General features: G+C 42.3%; 1 protein-coding gene and 1 non-coding gene across 2 annotated transcripts; both read left to right on the forward strand.

Annotated features, from left to right (window-relative positions):
* The first annotated feature begins 6798 nt into the window (after positions 1 to 6798).
* On the forward strand, positions 6799 to 22232 carry LOC120020759 (junctophilin-1-like). The gene is made up of 5 exons (XM_038964501.1): positions 6799 to 7177; positions 13317 to 14079; positions 17733 to 17851; positions 21271 to 21965; positions 22152 to 22232. Exons 1-5 carry the CDS (start codon positions 6799 to 6801, stop codon positions 22230 to 22232), a joined length of 2037 nt encoding a protein of 678 aa, XP_038820429.1.
* LOC120020785 lies at positions 20101 to 20153 on the forward strand. Its single transcript, XR_005472472.1, has one exon. It is a non-coding gene; the product is annotated as a U7 small nuclear RNA (small nuclear RNA).
* Positions 22233 to 23690: the final 1458 nt, after the last annotated feature.

Raw genomic sequence — 23690 nt, forward strand, 5'->3', positions numbered from 1 at the left:
CACTACATCCTCTGCACACTCATAAGAATCGATTTATTGCTTGTTTTATCTCACAGTAGTTAATTTGGTTTGGCCTGAAGCTGGACTTGGAATGCAGTGCTGTCCCAGCATAACCTTTGCATTGCTTTGTCAGTAAGGATTGTTGGCAGAGGAAGTACTCATACACTTTCTATTAAGTAGGCAGTTTGAAGACCATACAGGTACAGTAGAAATTGCATTGCAATATGCGATATAGAAATTGCATTGCAATATGCGATATTGCAATATAAAAAAAATATATTTGTTGGTAGCTAACTTCACTCTAACATTATTCCATGCATGTCATTCCTGAAGTTTTACTGAATCCTTAGAATGTTGGGATAATTTGTCAAACATGGCTGATTTGATCTAATTATGAATAAATATGATATTTTACATTTGGGCTACCAAATAGAGGCATGAGAATCTGGCATCCCTTTGCTCTCCAAAATCAGCCTAAAACATCCATCAGTCTTTGGTTGGCGTTGGCAGGAAAAGAATGGCAACACTTATGGGTACAAAAACTCCATGTCCCTCAAAGAGAGCCAGCAGTAGCTTAGCCTTAGCTCTATTATCTGATAGAATAGGATACATGTGAGTTGTGTAAATGTATCAGTAAGAGCAAATCACCTATTCCAGCTGTATCTATCCACTTCATACAGGGAATTTTGCATTTTGTGAATGACGTTATGGATTGAATAATATCCAGTAACATTCTCCAGGAACTGCTATCCGCATACTTTTTGTAACTGAACAATTGAAAAATCATACAAAAATCTTGTGTTAAATGATTACAGAAGTGAGTGCTACGGGGCGATAGTTCAATTGCCTCCTACATACAGTACTACACATGTTCTTCCAAGATCTCGGGCAATGAAATAGGCATGAAATTAAAACATTTAAGGATAATGACACATTTGTAGTCTCAACTGCATGGTGATTGTTATGAAGATATTCTTAATCACTCCTATAAAAGCTTTTTCCAGCAGTTCTTGACACTCAAACTGGTGCGCCTGGCACCTACCATACTCTGTTCAAAGGTGATTAAATATTTTGTCTTACCCATTCACCCTCTGAATGGCACTTATACACGATCCATGTCTCAGTTGTCTCAAGGCTTAAAAATCCTTCTTTAACCTTTGTCCTACCTTCATCTACACTGACTGAACTGGATTTAACATCAACAGGGGTGTAGTGGAGCTGGTCGAGAGTTTCAAGTTCCTTGGTGTCCACATCATCAACGAACTATCAAACACACCAAAACAGTTGTGAAGAGGGCACGACAGCACCTTTTCTCTGTCAGGAGACTGAAAAGATTTGTCATGGGTCCCCAGATCCTCAAAAAGATCTACAGCTGCACCCTCGAGAGCATCCTGACTGGTTGCATCACCGCCTGGTATGGCAACTGCTCTGCATCTGACTGTAAGGCGCTACAGAGGGTAGTGCGTATGGCCCAGTACATCACGGGGGCCAAGCTTCCTGCCATCCAGGACCTATGTACTAGGCGATATCAGAGGAAGGCCCAAAAAATTGTCAAAGACTCCAGTCACCCAAGTCATAGACTGTTCTCTTTACTACCACACGGCAATCGGTACCGGAGCGCCAAGTCTAGGACCAAAAGGCTCCTTAACAGCTTCTATCCCCAAGCCATAAGACTGCCGAACAATTAATCAAATGGCCACCCGGTCTATTTACATTGACCCCCCTCCCCCCTTTGTTTTCACACGGCTGCTACTCACTGTTTATTATCTATGCATAGTCACTTTACCCCTACCTACATGTACAAATGATCTCGACTAACCTGTACTTTAGTTTATTTAGTAAATATTTTCTTAACTCTATTTCTTGAACTGCATTGTTGGTTAAGGGCTTGTAAGTAACACAATTTGATTTGATTTGAATTTGAAAAAGCGTTGGAATCAACATGGGCCAGAATCCCTATGGAACGCTTTCGACACCTTGTAGAGTCCATGCCCTAATGATTGAGGCTGTTCTGTGGGCAGAAGGGGGTGCAATGGAATATTAGGAAGGTGTTCCTAATGTTTTGTACAATCAGTGTATATACTTATAAAGTTATGTGTCATAATAATCTGAATAATTAGAGAGCTACAGAATGGAGACTTAGTACCTGCTCAGTCCAATTTTACATTAAATCACACAAAAACCCATAACTACGTAGTAATAATAACAGTGTGAAATTTTGATCTGGTATCAGCTGATACTAATATGATGAGTGTCAAATCTACTGCTATACATATCATTCTAAGTATATATTTTTAATGTATATACACCTAGATTGCATTTGGATTAGTGATAAAGTGTGATTTGGGTTGTTAACTAGATTGTTTTTGATAATGTTGTGTACTTGTTTGACATTTTTGTTTAACATCTGCTAAACATTCTGACACTCTACACCTGCTTTGTCCGTCCAGTGCTCGAGTAGCCTACGCCGCTCCAGTATGGCACCCAGGTCCCCACAGCCCACCAACACAACCATCTTGAGAAGATCCAACGACATGCAGCCAAAATCATCACGCGCCCCATCTACACCTCTGCATGCAATGACTTGGGCTTGCAGTCCCGCCGCACCCACCTCTGCAGATCCTTTGCCCAGAAGGTTGCAAAGTTCCAGGATTACAACAAATGGCTGCCTCAGACGAGAGGCCATGTCAGTGGCAGATGTGGCAGATCTGCCCGATCCATTCACAAACTGAACCCTCCCCCTACTCTGACTGACAGGTTCTACAACAGCCCTATGCCATAGTTTGTGAGACTGCTTCATGCTGCTGAACTGTAATATTGTATACTACATCTCATATTTGTTATTTACTTACGTTGGGCTTATGTACACTGCAATTCAGCTTTTAGCTGCAAATGTGAACAATTCCAAATAAACCTTAAATATATATATTTAACTAGGAAAGTCAGTTCAGAACAAATTCTTATTTACAATGACAGCCAAACCTGGACGACACTGGGCCAATTGTGCGCCACCCTATGAGACTCCCAATCACGGCCAGATGTGATACAGCCTGGATTTGAACCAGGGACTGCAGTGACACCGCTTGTGCTGAGATGCAGTGCCTTAGACTGCTGCACCACACAGGAGTCCCAAATAAATAAACTGTGTATGCGACCAATAAACTTTGTTTTGAATTGTCAAACAGCCTATACTATAGATGACACTCTTTATGCTGATATAAGGAGTTCATTTCTATATGTTCTTAGACCATTAATCCAACCATAAAGATAATAATAATAACGTTGTTCTGCCAAGCTCATATCAGTTACACAGAGTTTGTCATTTTCTCATAATCGCTCAGCTGGTGTTATTTTTGGCCAGCATGTCTTCACCTCCTGATGTAGAGAGCTGCACTCTGTACTACGGTCTGTAGGGGTCTGTAGACCCTACAAAGTAGTCTGGATTCAATTCTCATGATGTAACTAAAGCCAACACCACTGAAGAAAGTGAAAAAGGTTTGTTTTGCTAAATGGACACCACAGTAAATGTTTTGATAATTCAATCAATTTGTATGTATATTACTAGAGTATTCTTTGTGATATTTTACACAGAATAATATTATATAAAATATTATTGTTGTAATGTACAATACTGATTGGATCTGTAAAGCTTGTGTCTCATGCCATTTCACATGTTACAGTTGAAGTCGGAAGTTTGCATACACCTTGGCCAAATACATTTAAACTCAGTTTTTCACAATTCCTGACATTTGATCCTAGTAAAAATTCCCTGTCTTAGGTCAGTTAGGATCACCACTTTATTTAAAGAATGTGAAATGTCTGTCACGTTCCTGACCTGTTTTCCTTGTTTTTGTATGTGTTTAGTTGGTCAGGGCGTGAGTTGGGGTGGGCATTCTATGTTATGTGTTTCTATGTTTAGGTTAATTGTCTATTGGCCTGATATGGTTCTCAATCAGGGACAGGTGTTTTACGTTTCCTCTTTGCTTTAATAAATATTCATCATGTCTTCATACAACGCTGCGTTTTGGTCTGATCCCTACTCCTCCTCTTCAGACGAAGAGGAGGAGAGAAACCGTTACAATGTCAGAATAATAGTAGAGAGAATGATTTATTTCAGCTTTTATTTCTGTCATCACATTCCCAGTGGGTCAGAAGTTTACACACACTCAATTAGTATTTGGTAGCATTGCCTTTAAATTGTTTAACTTGGGTCACTAGTTTCGGGTATCCTTCCACAAGCTTCCCACAATAAGTTGGGTGAATTTTGGCCCATTCCTCCTGACAGAGCTGGTGTAACTGAGTCAGGTTTGTAGGCCTCCTTGCTTGCACATGCTTTTTCAGTTATACCCACACATTTTCTATAGGATTGAGGTCAGGGCTTTGTGATGGCCACTCCAATACCTTGACTTTGTTGTCCTTAAGCTATTTTGCTGCAACTTTGGAAGTATGCTTGGGGTCATTGTTCATTTGGAAGACCCATTTGCGATAACTTCCTGACTGATGTCTTGAGATGTTGCTTCAATATAGCAACATCATTTTCCATCCTCATGATGCCATCTATTTTGTGAAGTGCACCAGTCCCTCCTGCAGCAAAGCACCCCCTCAACATGAGCTTACCACCCCCGTGCTTCACCGTTGAGAAGGTGTTCTATGGCTTGCAAGCTTCCCCCTTTTTCCTCCAAACACAACGATGGTCATTATGGCCAAACAGTTCAATTTTTGTTTCATCAGACCAGAGGACATTTCTCAAAAAAGTACGATCTTTGTCCCCATGTGGAGTTGCAAACTGTAGTCTGGCTTTTTTATGGAGATTTTGGAGCAGTGGCTTATTCCTTGCTGAGCGGCCTTTCAGGTTATGTCAATATAGGACTCGTTTTACTGTGGATGTAGGTACTTTTGTACCTGTTTCCTCCAGCATCTTCACGAGGTCCTTTGCTGTTGTTCTGGGATTGATTTGCACTTTCGTACCAAAGTACGTTCATCTCTAAGAGACAGAACGCGTCTCCTTCCTGAGCGGTATGGCGGCTGCATGGTCCCGTGGTGTTTATACTTGTGTACTATTGTTTGTACAGATGAACATGGTACCTTCAGGCATTGTGAAATTGCTCCCAAGGATGAACCAGACTTGTGGAGTTCTACAATTATTTTTCTGAGGTCTTGGCTGATTTCTTTTGATTTTCCCATTATGTCAAGCAAAGATGCACAGAGTTTGAAGGTAGGCCTTGAAATACATCCACAGGTACACATCCAACTGACTCAAATGATGTCAATTAGCCTATCAGAAGCTTCTAAAGCCATAACATAATTTTCTTGAATTTTCCAAGCTGTTTAAAGGCACAGTCAACTTAGTGTATGTAAACTTCTGACCCACTGGAATTGTGATACAGTGAATTATAAGTGAAATAATCTGTCTGTAAACAATTGTTGGAAAAATGACTTGTGTCATGCACAAAGTAGATGTCCTAACCGACTTGCCAAAACTATAGTTTGTTAACAAGAATTTAGTGGAGTGGTTGTAAAACGAGTTTTAATGACTCCAACCTAAGTGTATGTAAACTTCCGACTTCAACTGTATATATTGTAGACTGTGGCAGGGGAAAAAAGGGGATATGGTTGACATGCAAAGGGAAATATAAGGATTTGGTTAAGGTTAGGGTTAACCTGTCAATGGGATGCTGGTAAGAAAAGTCCCCTTAATCTCTACCCAGTGGCATATGTATGGTCCAATTTTTATTTTCTATTGAAAATCTACTGTCTTTGCAATGCAGATGAATTATGTGCACACTGACACCCAGTGGTAAGACCTAGAGGCTGCCTGTTGCCATGTCCTGTAGTTTCTAGGCTACAATCTCCTTCAAAAATTATAGCAGGTATTGTAACCTATTAATAGTGTATTTGAGATTTTTTTTAAATAATGATTTAGTCTATGTCTTCTTCTGACCCAGAAACATTAGTCCAACACCCATCAATGTCCTGATTCATGTATAATGCTGCAGGATATTAGCAGTGCTCAGTAGATGTCCCTGCTCTCTTGAAATCTGTCAGTACATGAGTTTCATCTCTGTGCTGATAAAAGTCCTAGCTTTTAATTCATGTTTGCCACCAACACAACTGGCGAGTTCAACATCGTTATTTGACTGTTGAGATTAATATAATCATATTGTCATCTAATAATAGTCAATGAACACTGATTCCACACCCTAAACTGAATTATTATGAGTCTAACCAGTAACCACAGAACTATAATGAGTGATTCTATTTCTATGGGTTTAACACTCTGATAGAGTTTACACACAGAAAACCTTATGTTATTTTTGATTAGCCTACCTAAAGATACCAATACTATAAGCAATACGGACATATCAAGCAGGGTTATAATTATAATCGATTTAACTTTGAAACCAATATAAGAGCAGATATCATTTATATTTTTGAATTACATAACGTCATGGCATTTCATGTCATTACCCCCCCAACCACTCTCTCTATCTCTCTCTCTCTATCTCTCTGTTGTGAGAGAGGGAGGAGAGGAGATCATCATAAAATAAACCAGGAGCGATTCTGGCAGCGGTAGTGGCGCTCTCTCTCTTCTTCCCACATACCGTTTTAGCCGACCACCACAAATCCACACAGTGACAATAATTAATCTCTGCTTGCAACCACAACACCACACCACACTGTCTACCGGACTCTCGCTTCAGTGCTACTACTTTTCGTTTGAAATACGCTCTGGATTAGCGAGGGACAGCACAATATCCGGGGGCTACCACGACTCGTTCTTCTCCCCTCATAATCTGAATGACGGGCGGACGGTTCGATTTTGACGATGGTGGCACATATTGCGGTGGCTGGGAGGATGGAAAAGCCCATGGGCATGGCGTCTGTACCGGGCCCAAGGGCCAAGGCGAATACTCCGGGTCCTGGAACAATGGTTTTGAGGTAGTGGGGGTGTACACCTGGCCCAGTGGAAACGTGTATCAGGGTTACTGGGCACAGGGGAAACGACACGGATTCGGTGTGGAATCGAAGGGAAGGTGGATTTATCGTGGTGAATGGACTCATGGATTTAAAGGTCGATATGGGGTCCGGCAAAGTCTCCACACGCCTGCCAGATACGATGGGACATGGAGTAACGGTCTGCAAGATGGATATGGAGTTGAAACGTATGGTGATGGAGGTAAGCGTGCCAGTAACAGTTTGTGGTTAGTAGGCTACATGTAAGGCAGTCTCACTTGTTACAGTGTAGCAGGGGGCACATGTTTCCACAAGTGTTTCGTTGTATGTTTATAGTACAGTTGTAGTATAAGAGTTCACTATTTCCATTAATTGCAAAAGATTAGAGTAGAGAAGCCTGCCTGAACTATAGCCAGTGCCACACCACTGAACTCTATTGATATAGGACTGTACTGTTCAGTCAGCGCTGAGCTCTTCCATAACCTAACGTTGAAGGCATACTCCCATAGAGGTCATGGCTAAAAATAGAAATATCACTCAGACACACTTGAAAATCAAAGTGCTTTTTACCCAGGACAGATCTATAGACAACTATTAATCACAGATCTATAGACAACTATTGATCTTTGTTCATTTGTTGCAGTATGGAATTTAGTGTACAGTAGTTTCTATAGAAAGTCGTTTTAGAGTTGTGGTTGTTGTTGTTTTCAAAGATTGTGTTGGAGGCGCAGGTGGTCATGAAGTTGTAATGTCAGGCAACCTGGTCTCAGAGCATTTCATATTATTCTGTACTTAAAATCCGAGACACCTCATTTCGTATGATATGTTACGAATTACAATTTGTATTAAATGTTTTGATTTGCAAAACATACAATATGTTACGAATTTGCAAAATTCATTACATGTTATACATTTGCTAGATGTATATGTCACGAATTCAAGCTCGGTGGCTAACGTTAGCTAGCTGGCTAACTCTAGCTAGGCTAGGGGTTAGAGTTAAGGTTAAGTTTAGGACTTAGGTTAAAGTGTTAGGGTTAGGATAGGATTAGCTAAAAGGGTTAAGGTTAGGGGAAGGATTAGCTACATGCTAAGTAGTTGCAAAGTAGCTAAAAAGTAGTAAGTAGTTAAAAAGTTGCTAATTAGCAAAAATTGTCCGTGATGAGATTTGAACTTGTTCACATTATACAGCCACCCATCCACCCCAAACAACCAATCACCCTACTAAGTAACCATACCAAATGTACATTATCATAGTAATTTGACTGTGTTCTAGATTTACATCTACTATGTTAAGTCTAGTCTTTGAGACCAGGCTGTGCCAGGGCACACAAGCATAGTCATACACACACAGTTGCATATAACTTGTAGGTTATATCTATTCCAGAGAGAGAAATCTACTTTTTGCTGATTCATAGCATCGATTGATAGGGTTTTATATATTGATTACAGGTGAAAGCAATAATGGATTGTAGGAAAGTCAATAGACATTAGTAGATAATTAAACACACCACAATATCTTACTTCATGCAGTGTGATAGTCAATAGATACGGTAGCATAATACACAAATAACAACATAATAATTAGATTTGCAGAAGATAAAGTGAGCATTGTCTGAGGGCCAGATCCAACAAAACCTGCGCAAACGGTATTAGCCGGTTCCCCCTGAGCAAGCATGGCTTCGAGTGCTTTCTTTTGTGCTTGGAGTTGTCTAGTACTCTCATATCACTCACTGGTTCAATTTATAAAGCAAAAAAACACAGTCTGTGAATCAGACAATCTGAAGCAGTGAAAGGTTTGCCTGACGACTCAAACTGAATAATTTAGCTGCTTTATCCTTTGCTACATGCTGTACTTCATTGCGGAGAAAACTAACGTTTGTGGGCGTGGCGTAGCGTTTGGCAGGAGCAAGGAGTTAAGGTAGGCAGGCAATTAAAAGGTACTCGAGTCATAATAGGATCAGTCAGTTTAGGAATCAGTGGGACAGTGTCACTCAACAAAATATAAATACTAGTCACTGCCTTTCAAAAGTGCCCTAATCTATCCTCCTAATGTGTTAAGATGGATTTTGTTCAGTAACTTAATTGTGTTAAGGCTGATTTATTTCACATATTAAGACAGATGGAGTTATGTTTGGCTTGACTGACAAACTTCCCAATGTCTCAAGTTACTTACCTCTTTAAAATAGCACATTCTTCTCTTTGGAAGCAATAATGATGGACAGAGTGGCATATCGCCTTGAGTGCACACCAGAATGCAGTATGTATTTAGAAATGTAGACCCCCTGTAGCTGCTGAAATGGTGGGAAGGCTTGTGATGTGTGGTTTCTTGGCATTTTGCGCTTCCCCCTTCAAGCAAATATCTGAATGACAAAAACACAGTTGGAGTGTCAACTGAAGTTGTGATAATGTAAGGTCAGTCAGTGTTACTGTGGGATTCAACATTACTGTTAGAGTGTCGCAGGATTGTTTTCTTTTAGAATTAACTTCCACCTTTTCGTGGTTTGAAATTAGCGACTTTTGCCAAACTGCAGGCTTTCCAATGGATCTTGTGTGCAGGAGCATAAGGAAAGCCAAATTAACCCCAATGCCCTATGCACTTGTGGAGATCTGAGAGGATTTGAAAGGTGTAAGCGATATGATAATAGGTCTAACTTTCCCTCTGATAGGCTAGGTGGAAATTTCACTCTATTGCTTATACCAATCAAAGTGTATCAGATCTCCACAAGTGCATAGGGCATAGGGTCTAGTGGTTAATTTGGGATTGGGCCGTAGAATGAGTGGCCATAGCCTAAAGTTCCCAGGCCCTCCTTCATGCCACAGCCTGTTTCAGGACAGGTTGTTACTGGGTGGGAGCTCATCTTTGAAAAGTAGGCTAACAGATTTGGACCACTGCACTTGTTGTAACCTCACTTGGCCCTATCTAATCATAGATAAGGATACTCCATAGTAATGCCTTCATCCTTGCCAGGGCCTGCTTCAGCTATAAGCGACATAAGCAGTCGCTTAGGGCCTCCGGCCGCTAGGGGGCCCACGACCACAAAAATGAAATATGTCCCCCTTGATTTTGTCATTCTCACTCAGATATCATATTAACATGCCATAACCAACTGTTTGAATCAATGTTATTTCCACATAATTTCAACCCCCAAAAATCTATGTGATGACGTTGAATCAACGTGGAAAACTGATTGTACTTGCAAAAAGTCATCAACATAAGGGCATTTCATATTTTTTTCACCCAACTTTTACCCTAAATCCAATGACATGGTGGCATTCGTTGTTGATTACACATTGAATTCACATTAGTTGACAACTCAACAAATGGAAATTAAAAACTAGACGTTGAACTGATGTCTGTGACCAGTGGGAAGTCATGGCAATGTGTAAAATTGCATGAAATTAGCTTTAAAATGGCAAAATCGTAATTCCCAAACAAACCTCGCTTAGGGCCCCCAAAAGGCTAGGGCCGGCCCTGATCCTTGCCAACTTTCCAAAACCTAAACAAACATTGGAGCACATGTCTTTACAATGACAAGAGAAGGCCACTAACTTTAATTATGTACCAGTGGTAGTGTTACGTCCGTCGTTGGAATGAGACCAATGTGCAGCGTGGTAGGCGTACATTTTACTTTATTTTTAAAATGACACCAAAAAACAACAAAACACAAAACGAACGTAAAGCTCTGTAGCGCTAAACAGCAAGTATACAAAGACAAGATCCCCATGGAGTCAGGGCGTGACAGTACCCCCCCCCCCCCCAAAGGTGCGGACTCCGGCCGCAAAACCTGACTCCATGGGGGGGGGGGGGGGGGGTCCGGGTGGGCATCTAGCCTCGGTGGCGGCTCCGGTTCGGGACGTAGACCCCTCTCTGCTCGCTGATCCCTCCGCTTCCGTGGAACCGGACCGTGGATCGTCACCAGAGGAACCGGACCGTAGATCGTCGCCGGAGGAACCGGACCGTGGATCGTCACGGACTCCGGACCGTAGATTGTCACCGGAGGAACCGGACCGTGGATCGTCGCCGGAGGAACCGGACCGTGGATCGTCACGGACTCCGGACCGTAGATCGTCGCACTGGGGACTGTCGCTGGAGGCTCCGAACTGGGGACCCTCGCAGGCGGCTCCGGACTGGGGACCCTCGCAGGCGGCTCTGGACTGCAGACCGTTGCTGTAGACTCCGGACAGCAGACCGTCGCTGGAGGCTCCGGACCGCAGACCGTCGCTGGAGGCTCCGGACCGCGGACCGTCGCTGGAGGTTCCGGACCGCGGTCCGTCTCAGGAGGTTCCGGACCGTGGACCGTCTCAGGAGGTTCCGGACTGTGAAACGTCGTTGGAGGTTCCGGACTGTGAAACATCGCCGGAAGCTCCGGACTGGGAACTGTTGCCGAAAGCTCCAGACTGGGACCTGTCGCCGGAAGCTCCGGACTGGGAACTGTCGCCGGAAGCTCCGGACTGGGAACTGTCGCCGGAAGCTCCGGACTGGGAACTGTCGCCGGAAGCTCCGGACTGGGAACTGTCGCCGGAAGCTCCGGACTGGGAACTGTCGCCGGAAGCTCCGGACTGGGAACTGTCGCCGGAAGCTCCGGACTGGAAACTGTCGCCGGAAGCTCTGGACTGGAAACTGTCGCCGGAAGCTCTGGACTGGGAACTGTCGCCAGAAGCTCTGGACTGGGAACTGTCGCCGGAAGCTCTGAACTATGAAGGCGCTCGGGAGGCCTGATGCGTGGGACCGGTACAGGTGGCACCGGGCTGATGACACGCACCTCAGGGCGAGTGCGGGGAGGAGGCACAGGACGTACTGGACTGTAGAGGCGCACTGGAGGCCTGATGCGTGGGACCAGTACAGGTGGCACCGGGCTGATGACACGCACCTCAGGGCGAGTGCGGGGAGGAGGCATAGGACGTACTGGACTGTGGAGGCGCACTGGAGGTCTGGAGCGTAGAGCTGGCACAACCCGTCCTGGCTGGATGCTCACTTTAGCCCGGCAAGTGCGGTGCGCTGGCACAGGACGCACTGGGCTGTGAAGGCGCACTGGAAACACGGTGCGTAGAACCGCATAACATGGTGCCTGAACGGTCACATGCTCCTTAAAGCGAGTGCGTGAAGGAGACACAGGACTTACCGGACTGGGTTGGCGCACTGGAGGCCAGATGCGTGAAACTGGTGCATATGACACCGGACTGGTGTCACGCTCCTCAGCACGCCCGCTCTGCAGCGCTCTCAACGCCAACACCTCTCTCCGGAATCTTTCGTCGAGTTCCTCACTCAACTCCCTGACTGGCTGGTTCACCCCTCGGCTCCGCCGACCACTCCGTGTGCCCCCCCCCCCAAAAAATGTTTTTGGGACTTCCTCTCGTGCTTGCGTCGTGTCCTTGATTCCTGGTTTCGTTGCCGTTCCTCTCTCGCTGCCTCCACCTGCTCCCATGGAAGGCGATCCTTTCCGGCCTGGATCTCCTCCCACATCCAGGATCCTTTATCGTCTAATATATCCTCCCATGTCCAGGATTTCTGCTCCTCCTGGCCACGCTGCTTGGTCCTTTGGTGGTGGGATCTTCTGTTACGTCCGTCGTTGGAATGAGACCAAGGTGCAGCGTGGTAGGCGTACATTTTACTTTATTTTTTAAAATGACAACAAAAAACAACAAAACACAAAACAAACGTAAAGCTCTGTAGCGCTAAACAGCAACTATACAAAGACAAGATCCCACAAACTCAGGTGGAAAACAGGCTGCCTAAGTATGATCCCCAATCAGAGACAACGATAATCAGCTGCCTCCAATTGGGAACCATAACCGGCCAACAAAGAAATAGAACACCTAGATTGCCCACCCAAATCACACCCCGACCTAACCAAAAAGAGAAATAAAAAGGCTCTCTAAGGTCAGGGCGTGACAGGTAGCCTATGCTTTTCGAGTATGTCTACTGCCATAAAGACTGTCTGGTTTGGCATAACGCCAAGAGTATATGAATAGCAAATGATGAAGTGATAGTAAATCACGATACAAACAAATACTGAAATATGAATCACGTCATGGACGTGGTATCTTGAATGTGGTTTGAAATACATACAGGTCTGTCTGACTGACAGCAGAATCACCTTACCTGGGTAAAATTAGGTATTGTATATGATTTCAACCCATTCAATGAAAGTTTCCAATATAATAAGGATATTATGTACTTTTAAAGATGTTTCCACTTCAATTGCTTGAATTGACATTGGTCTAGTGTAAAGAGATTCTAAACAACTGTAATATTCTAATTTTGTTCCCCAAATGGTTATTTTGTGATCATGACAAAAATGTGTGTTCAGGCTTTTTTTAACCTTTGTATTAATTTTTGCAATTTCTTGTTGTCCTAACAGGTACGTACCAGGGGCAGTGGACAGGAGGAATGCGACACGGATATGGTGTGCGGCAAAGTGTACCTTACGGGATGGCTACGGTTATTCGCTCGCCTCTTCGAACCTCGCTGGCCTCGCTCCGCAGCGAACAGAGCAACGGCACCGTCCTCCATGCCAACCTCGACCTGTCAGACAGCCTTGCCGGCACCAGAGGAGGCTTTGTTCTCAACTTCCACAGCGAAGGCGAAGGTGAGAAGAAAAAGGGCCTGTTCAGAAGAGGGTCCCTGTTCGGCAGCCTCAGAAACCTCAGAAAGTCTGACTCCAGGTCATCCATATCAAGCAAACGCAGCTCTGCCCGCAGCGATGCCGCCAGCTCCATCAGCCGAATCAGCTCCAGCGATGCCAATTCCACCATCAGCTTTGGAGATGGAGTTGATGAGTACATGACCCTGGAGGACAATGTAGACGCCACCACCACTGAGTCCTACATGGGGGAGTGGAAAAACGACAAGCGGAATGGCTTTGGTGTCAGCGAGCGCACCAATGGGATGAAGTATGAGGGAGAGTGGATGAACAACAAACGCCACGGCTACGGATGCACAATGTTCCCAGACGGCACCAAAGAAGAGGGGAAATATAAAAACAATGTGTTGGCGCGAGGCATCAAGAAACAGCTCATTCCTCTCAAAAACACCAAAACTAAACAGAAAGTGGATCGGGCTGTGGAAGGAGCCATACGGGCAGCAGCTATTGCCAAAACAAAAGTAGAAATAGCCACTTCAAGGTAATCATTTTCTCAATGTGCATGCTTGCGTCTGAAATGACACCCTATTTCCTATGCAGTGGACTACTTTTGACCAGAGCTTCAAGAGCCCTGTTAAAAAGTAGTGCACTATTTTCGGAATAGGGTGCCATTTCGGACGCAGCACATGTTGTGGTGGTGGTGTTGGTGGTGATGGACCCTACTGCTGCGTGGGCTTCCAGGTCAGGTCTGCTGATTGGGTTAGGTTGAATGGCTGACAGGTTGGGATTCTCAACTAGGGTCAGGTTTTTATTGGTGTCACCTTATCCTACCTCTCTCCAACATTCTCCAACTTTCTCCAACGCTCTCTCCATCTTTCACTTTCTCTCACACACACACACACACACACACACACACACACACACACACACACACACACACACACACACACACACACACACACACACACACACACACACACACACACACACACAGTAAAGCATGTTTTGCACATACATGTGGCACACGTAACACATGTTACAGACTTAAAGTTCAGATGATGAACTTCAGTACATGGTAAATTCAGACAGTGGCCCAATGACACAATGGAACAATTTGAAACACACTGTAGTGATCCAAATAGTGAGGATCAAATCAAGACAAATCATGGTACAACCATATTGTTCACATCATTGTGAGGGTGTGACCCTGTGACACATGCAATTGTGAATATTGGCAGGTGAGAGACTGTCAACAATTGCAAGAGTTCTATAAAGAATTAGGTTATTAATCAGTGTTCATAGTTGATTGAGCCACATGCTCTTGTTTAAACATATTCAAGACATAAATCTCAGAGATAGCTCAGTCTTAAAAAAGATCTCTCAGACCAGAATACTGAGTGTGTATTATAAGCATGGAAATCTGGCTCGTCTGAAATACATTTGATTGCGATCAGGTGGAACACCGAAACCATACACAGCTGCTTGTTGGACGAAGTCGAGTTCTTTGCTGGAAAACTACATAGAAAATATTGTTCTCCTCGTCTTAGGCCTACATTCTGTGCCTACTGCCTTTTCAAAAGCAAGGGGTGGCAATGAGTAATTTGCCAGGGCATGGAATAGCAAGGAGAAAGCTGTTGAACTTTTGAAGTGGTAGTTCTCTTAGACACCCACATCAACTTGAGCCAGCCAAGTAATATCTCTGGTTCATGTTAGAACATGTGAGATAGCTAATATGAAGTACAAAGTCATGGTCTATGAAGTCCTTATGACATGGGTTGGACTTAGAATTATTCCAAATAAAGTTAAAGTTGAATCAGAAATAAAGACTCAAGAGAGAAGAAATTGCAACCATATTGTTAGTAGGCTATCACTTCTTTCAATGCTTCATTAAACAATACTATTAATTAAACTGCGCTATTGTCCTTTGAATGCAATGCACAGAGATATACTACCATGTGAAACACCCACCCCCTATCTCTTTACAGTATCAAAATAGTCACTTCATTGCCGTATCATGCCCACCCATCCCCCTTTCCTTGTAATCTTCTTGGATGAGAATCCATCATTAGCATGTTCTTTATCCTGATTTTCTGGCATCTGTATACATTTTAATGAGGGCTCTCATATCTAGGCTCACCATCACAGCAACTCCTCCTGTCATGAGATAGAAATATGTCCCTGCAGCGGCAGAATGTCTAAAATGAATGTCTCTGCCTTTGAAGACTGTTATGTGGCTGAGTTGATAAGTGTGGTAAGAGCTTTGGAACGTGCGGACCGGGTTCGGCTTGCGTCATTTTTCCCGTCATCTGGGTGGAAGCCCAGGGGAGCGAATGAGAGAGGGAGGGGGTGAGAGAGAAAGAGGGAGAGACGAAGGAGGGCAAGCAGTTCCTAGACCAGACCGGACGGTGTGTGCTAGCTCTGCTCTCCTCACATGTAAAGCCAGCAGCCTCTAGTGTGTCAGTCAGCACTGAGCTCTGACTAAATAAGGCAAGGCAGGACTTATCAACACCTGACAGGAATACAGCCTAGCAGCAGCAGCTGAGCTGATACTGTAGCCCTTCTCTGTCCCACCATCCACTATCATCTGTTGGATTACCCAGTCAGTCTATCTGGCTGGGAATAGGTGTTGGGTAGGTGGTTTATTGCTCATCTTCCCTCCGAGCTCTCCTAGACTTGCTAACAAGCTCCCATTTAAGCTTCTTAAACTTGGTTCAAGTCGCATTTTTCGAATGTGCCCTCGCTCGCTCTCTTTTCTCCCCGAGCCATGTGATTTGGTGTAGCCTATGGCCCCAGGTTTGAAAGCTTTCAGGAAGCCTACATGAAATCGTATGATGATATAAGTATAACTTGTTGTACTCCTCATTGTACAGTACTGTAGCTATGTGAGCCCATGGGCGGGTTAGTGCACGATGACTCAATCAAATATTTGTCAAATTCTCTCTATAACAGATTAATGGCATGATTCATTCAACAGCACATCTGCACTATATGCATATGGAGTTCACATGGTTCACAGTGATTCACTGACTGCGAAACTGTCAGATGTCTACATGAGACAAAGCCAATTGCACATAATAAAGACTTTCCTCAATGCACAATGTAAGCTTCTGTAGTCATGTGCCCCCTAAAGTTGTTAAAATGCAACTGCATAGTCAGTAGTTGAAAAAAAGAGAACGTCCACACTTCAAATTAAGGTTAAAAAAGCATACGTTTTATTCAGTTGCAGACAAGGACCACATTTTTTGCCCTTGTCAGCTTAATCGGTTTCAAATACTCATTTTTATCCACCTTCATTTGAAAAGTTAAGACTTTCTCAAAGTTGTTGAAAGGATACATTCAGTTCAAGAGACACCATGTAAATCCTCCTGTACTCCTCTGTATTCAGAGGCTCTGGATGACACTCATACAGACAGTTGTATAACCAACTACCTCTTATTGAACTGTTTATAAAGAAACACTATTGAATTAATCTTGTACCATTGAAATACTGTACATCTTGATAAGTATAAAGATGTATATCAAAGTATTCTGTATGTTAATGCATGTAAATAGTTTGTTTTGAAAACAATTTTACTTGAGCGAAAGGATGTAAATGCAACAGAAATATCTAACTTGAAAAAAAGTTTAATCAGAAATTACAAAAATGATGGTTGTGATGAATGACACAATGCCTGCTATTGAATATCACACAGTGGATATGCATGTCAAGCCATTTAATGTTTGCAACATGCCTTTTACTGCTAAGAGCATGAAACTGCACGATAACCATACTATTTTATTATTTCATTCTCTACTTCTAATATTATTTCATGTTGGCAAAACCTTTGGCTCCAACAATATTTATTGGGAACACTGTAGCATCACTGATCTCTCCAGTCTCAACCCTATAAGACACTAAAGACAGTGTCTATCTGGAAGGCCCAGAGCCATGTAGGTCATTCTTCACCCTCCCAGACCTGGCTTCAAGTAGTATTTGAAATATTTTGTATAATTTAGCTGTGTCTGATTGGGCTTGTCTGGAGAAATAAAACCAATGGAACAGTCCCAAAAGTGCAAACTCTGTCGCTCTTGGACTCTCAAACAACATGCTCAAACAAATGCTAAAAGTATTTAAAAGTAAACAAATTGTATTTGAACCCAGGTATGTACCCTTCCAAGTCTAACCGGCTCTAATTCTGCTTTGCCTTCATCCAGAACGGCTCACGCCAGGACTAAAGGTGATGCTGCTGACCAGGCCGGTCAGTCAGCCAGTCAGGACTCAGACATCGCCAGGGCAGTGGCCAGGGAACTGTCTCCCAACTTCCATCAGCCAGGTAAACCAACATACCCAACCTACCCAACCAGACCCCAGCATCTATTTATCTCACAGCCCCTTGTTATAATCGCCTTTGTCCAATGCCTTTTGTGTCTGGGTTGTGTGTTTTTCTTTATTTTCCGTCTGGGGCAGATGTATATGCAAATGTACCAAATGTAAATGAAAATCTGTTTAGGGAGGAATATAATTAGCATAATTTACCTTGGGGTCTTTTTCATCCTCAGAAAAATACAAGGTCAGTGTTTTTTGGGATAACAAGTGTCACATATTTATGAGTACAATATTTTATATTACAGTGAACATGTTTCTGCGGCATCGATGTACAGTCAGGTCCATAATTATTGTCACCCTTGTGCAAAAAATACTAAAAAAGACTGTATAAAATAAATAATACAAATACTGAACTATGATGTACTGTATAAGAAAAGGGGAAATTATATAATTTTATACTCATACAATTACTCAGAGAAAGAGATTTTGTTTCAAGGGAATTTTTTAAAATCTACAAAAGATAGGGTTAACAATGATTGGCACCTCTGTTTTCAATACTCCAGCACCCTCCCCCTGCAAGGATAACACTGAGCCTTTCTCTAAAAAATGTTTTTATTAGATTGGAGAACACATTGGGAGTGATCTCAGACCATTCCTCCATACAGAATCTTTCCAGATCCTTGATATACCCAAATCCACCACTGGTGTGTGTGGCCAAAGAGCTCTATTTTTATGTCATCTGACCATAGCACCGCCTGGAGTTAAACTGCATGGCACTTGTATTGGAACTGGTGCAATGCTCAGATGACATGAAAATAGAGCTCTTTGGCCACACATACCAGTGGTGTGTTTGGTGTTGAAAAACAGAAGCATATGCAGTAAAATACCTTATACCTACGGTAAAATATGGTGGTAGATCTTTGATGTTATTGAGCTATTTTGCTGCCTCTGATCTCGGGGCCCATGTTAAGGTCAACGGGGTCATGAACTTTACCAAGTACCAGGAAATTTTAACCAAAAACCTGGTTGCCTCTGCCAGGAGGCTGAAACTTGGCCACAAGTGGTACTTCCAGCAAGACAATAACCCCAAGCACAAATCAAAATTGTTAACTGACTACAAAATCAACATTTTGCATCTCAGTCTCCGGACTTGAAACCCATTGAAAACCTGTGGTTTGAATTGAACAGGGCAGTCCATAAGCACAGATGAAGGATATCAAGGATCTGGAGAGATTATATATGGAGGAATGGTCTAAGATCCCTCCCAGTGTGTTCTCCAATCTCATAAAATATTTAAGAAAAAGGCTCAGTGTAGCTATCCTCACAAGGTGAGGGTATTGAAAACAGGGATGCCAATAATTTTGACCCCTATCTTTTAAAGCTTTTTAAATTACTTGTTAAACAAATCTATTTCTCTGAGCAATTGTAAAATAAAATAATATCATTTCTAAATGTTCATATTCATCAAGGGTGCCAATCATTTTGGATCTGGCTGAATGTCTACATCGTACGGCACAGCATATTCTTGTACAAATGTAAAATATTTTTTCAGCTTTTGTCAGCCTGCTTAGTTTTGTAAGAGGGTGGTTCTTCAGTGTGATCAGAGACTGTAGTGTTCGTGTTATGGTCTCATGCATGTTTAACTCCTGTATGCATGTAGGTCTGTGGTCTTATGTCATCGTTGGGCATTCCTCTTTTTACCACATGGTCTTGCTCAGGTCTGGACCATATAGGCTCTTTAAACCTTATACACTTGACCTGACACCAGGATAGTGTATATCACCGACTATTAATAATCATGTTCCATAACCAGCCAACATGTTCCATAGCCAGCCAGCTTGCAAGCTCACAGTTTACTATAGCATACTACAGTACTTACTATAGAATTCTGTAGTAAACTGTACTATACTGTTGAATACTATACTACACACTGTAGTATCCCTCGATCATGTGTAATATTTAGTATAGCATTTTGTAGTATACTGTAGAATACTATAGTAAATACTACAGTATTATCCCCCTCAGAAAAACTGTAGTAAATATTAATGAAATATCAGCAAAAGCACTACACTGTTTTTTTTACTGTAGTAAATAGTACAGTATTTCCTTTGCATATACCCTGCCCTTTTCCCTCCCCCATATCCCAACTTGTGCTACCCATAAGTGAGAAACTTACATGCCAAGTATACACCACATGTTGTGTTCCCTATGGTTGTAGAAAACTCTCCGTTCAGACTCTAGTCCTACCTACCTACAAAATGTGCTCCTTTAGTATTTCTCCAGTAGGTTTCCTCAAGGAGAAAGCCCCCCACTTCTATGTCAAAGATGATCAAACAAAAACACTTTAGTAAATACAGTAATGTCCCCCAAAACACTACAGTAAATACTACAGTCCACAAAAACAGAACAGTAAAAACTACAGTATATTACAGTCCAGAAAACACTACAGAAATTACTATATTATATACTGCTATTTTTTTTGCTACAGTATTTATACTATAGTATTCTGTAACACTACAGTGACTACTACAGTAAAGCCAGCAAAAAACACTACAGTGAATACTATAGCATTCCTACTATAGTATTTTTTTATGTGCGCTGTTCTCTTTTATTTAAATAATTTCTTAGTACTGTTTGTTAATGCCATATAAATGTCTTATTAACAATGATTTATATTTGTGATTTGATTGGCTTTTCATGACCAACTGCTGAGTTTGTAGAGATTTAGTAAGGGATCATAGCACTTTGATGCTATTAATAGTATAATAAATATTATGAACCATGAAACATACACTGCTGCCATCTAGTGGACAAAATCTAAATTGCGCCTGGGCTGGAATAATACATTATGGCCTTTCCCTTGCATTTCAAAGATGATGGTACAAAAAAAACCTCCAAAAAACGCATGTTTTTTTCTTTGTATTATCTTTAACCAGATCTAATGTGTTATATTCTCCTACATTAATTTCACATTTCCACAAACTCCAAAGTGTTTCCTTTGAAATGGTATCAAGAATATGCATATCCTTGCTTCAGGTCCTGAGCTACAGGCAGTTAGATTTGGGTATGTCATTCTAGGCAGAAATTGAAAAAAAGGGTCAGATCCTTATTAAGGAACAAATACTCCATATGTTAAATCATGGACGCAGAAAAGGCATCCTAACCATGATATAACTCACAGTGAATAAATGTGAATTTATGATTTACCAAAAGCAACACAAAATAATATTTAGGTGTATGTTTATATCCGTATCTGAAATTGGGATTCAGCCCTAAGTGCTTGTTGAGGGGGGAAAAAACGAATTTGTGTTGATTGTGATATAAACACATGGCATTAATTCAAACATTGTGATATATTAGATCACTGTTTACATGGACTTAGTATAGCTAAAGACTGTATGATAATAATGTCCTTCCATTTTCTAGGCCCTGATTATATAAAGCAGAGGTTCAATGAGCCTATTGAACCTATTGTCCAAGAGGAGAAGAAAGAGAAGTCCCCCTCAAGTAGCCCTCATTTCTACCGTAAAGGCACAACCCCAGACCACTCTCCCACTGCGACTCCCCAGCCCTCTCCCCCACCAACACCCCCACCAGCGCCAGCCCCAGAGCCCAAGAAGAGCTTATTCAGCAAGCTCACCCCCAAGCCAGGGAAAGAGAACAAAACCCCTTCAGCAGAGAGCCAGGCCCCGGTAATCACAAAGGCAGTGTCTAAGACATCGTTGAAACAGGAAGTAAGACAAGAAGTGCCTCCTCAACCGAAAACGTTCAAGATGGCGGAGTCGGTCCCCGTCAGCCCTGGCAATGGACAGCTGCACACTGACACTGAGTACCACGGCTACTACATGAAGGCAGACGTGAAGATCCCCCCAGATGAACCTGAGGGAGTAGAGGAGGAGCATGTTACCCCGTCGACCTTCGCCCAGATGCCACAGCCCGCAAAACCTATGGCGCAATACAGGACACCCACCCCAAAACCTGGAGCGCCAAAGTCAGCAGCCAAAGAAAGCAAACCTGAGCTAACACTTAAGAAACAAGATTCGTATAAGCCAAAAAGCCTAGCAGAAACTAGGAAACAAGCCAGCTTGGAGATCACCACGGATTTCGTAGAGGAAGAGTCAGTAAGTAACTCATACTGTATGATGATGAAAATGGGAAAACTGAAGCAAAGAGAAAGAAAGGTGTCATTTCAGAACAACGTATGAAACATCAAAGGTAGTCTCATATTTTCTGTGATAATGCCTAGCTAACTTTCAAATGCTGTTATTGAAATGTTCTCCTGAAGCTTTGTCTTTCCTACTTCACAGGGTCCTAACTCAATACTGGTTGCCCTTGTAATGCTGTTGAATATTGGTCTAGCAATAATTTTTGTCCATTTTTTAACCTGACGGAATCTGAACTGAGGTAAGAGTCAGCTTAATAACATCTATTCAGATGTTATGAATTGTAGAGCATTGTGATACAGTTGTTTTTTTCACATTACATTTTAAAGTGTAAATTGCAAGTTTTACATGACATATTAAGATACAGATAAGCCTGAATGTGATTCAACATAACTATTAACCCTCTAACTGTTTTGACCCTTCAGTGAACTCATCAAAACTAGTGGCATAGGTCCCTAACTCTCTGCATTTGCGTCAACGGCCTTTAAAAATGGCGCCGGTCAAGCACAGACACAGGCAAAGGAGGACTGTAAATAGAGTGAAACATTGGAGAAAGATGAGACCAGGACCATTCGGCCTAGACGCTGCCCAGTTTCGCTGGCGATGATTTGTGACTCGCATTGGTTCTGTGAAAGCTGATGCAAGCAGTCGTTGGGAAAGCAACAAAAAAACAATCTGCTGATCCAAGCTGTTACCAGTCAAGTGCGTTGCCACTTCATATGCCCTGACAGGGGGGATGTGGAGGGGGGTGGGTGGGGGGGATATGTTCAGAGATGCACTTTTAGTTGACAGAAGCTAACAGCTGCCTTACTATTTTACCATCTGACGTTTTAGTGGGGAGATGCAGTGCACAAGGCTGCCAGAGGAATGTGTTTCGGCAGACTTTGCTGCCTTGGGAGTGCGTCTCGGTGTGTCTCAGTGTTCACTATATTATTCACTTGGTCGATAAGAAATCATACATGTTTCGAAGTGGCACTCACCAGTCTTATTCCATTCCCCACTGCTAAAGCCTTGTCTAACTTCTCATGTTAGAAGATGCTTGTGCATGGGGCTGTTTCAAGTGCATCTGTTTTATGTATTAGTTAGTAACTGTTAGGTTTTCATCATTTTTTTCCCTTTGTCTGTTTATCCTTAGGTATTACAAATGATTAAGATAAGATAGTATTTATTTAAGTCTAGTCCATGCATTTCTCAAACTTTTTGAAGATCCTTCAAATTCAAAGGAATTTCCATAAAGCCTATGTTACACAAAGCAGTTCATTTGAAAGAAATTGCAACATTTAATTCCAGTTATTGTGAGGACATATTTCTAAATAGTCAAATTTGAGAGTAATTTATATGCAATTGAAGTATCTTAGCAATATACAGGCACAGATGTTTTTGACTAACCAGCTATTGGCTGGAGGCTGGCTACATATAACACAAACTTATGAGATGACATAGTTAACCAACACTGTGATAAAAAAGTAGACTTCATTTGAAGATTTTAGTAATTTAGAGCTAAATTTGGGATATTGAATCACTTTCCGACTGATTCAATAAAACTATCTATCTATCTATCTATCTATCTATCTATCTATCTATCTATCTATCTATCTATCTATCTATCTATCTATCTATCTATCTATCTATCTATCTATCTATCTATCTATCTATCTATCTATCTATCTATCTATCTATCTA

The sequence above is a fragment of the Salvelinus namaycush genome, chromosome 25 (assembly GCF_016432855.1).
Source record: "Salvelinus namaycush isolate Seneca chromosome 25, SaNama_1.0, whole genome shotgun sequence".
In the NCBI taxonomy this organism is placed as follows: Eukaryota; Metazoa; Chordata; class Actinopteri; order Salmoniformes; family Salmonidae; genus Salvelinus; species Salvelinus namaycush.

Coding starts and splice junctions, on each gene's coding strand:
- LOC120020759 (XM_038964501.1), top strand. CDS start 6,799: ATGACGGGCGGACGGTTCGATTTTGACGATGGTGGCACATATTGCGGT. Junction 7,178..13,316: donor TGAAACGTATGGTGATGGAG/GTAAGCGTGCCA, acceptor TTGTCCTAACAG/GTACGTACCAGGGGCAGTGG. Junction 21,966..22,151: donor ATTTCGTAGAGGAAGAGTCA/GTAAGTAACTCA, acceptor CCTACTTCACAG/GGTCCTAACTCAATACTGGT.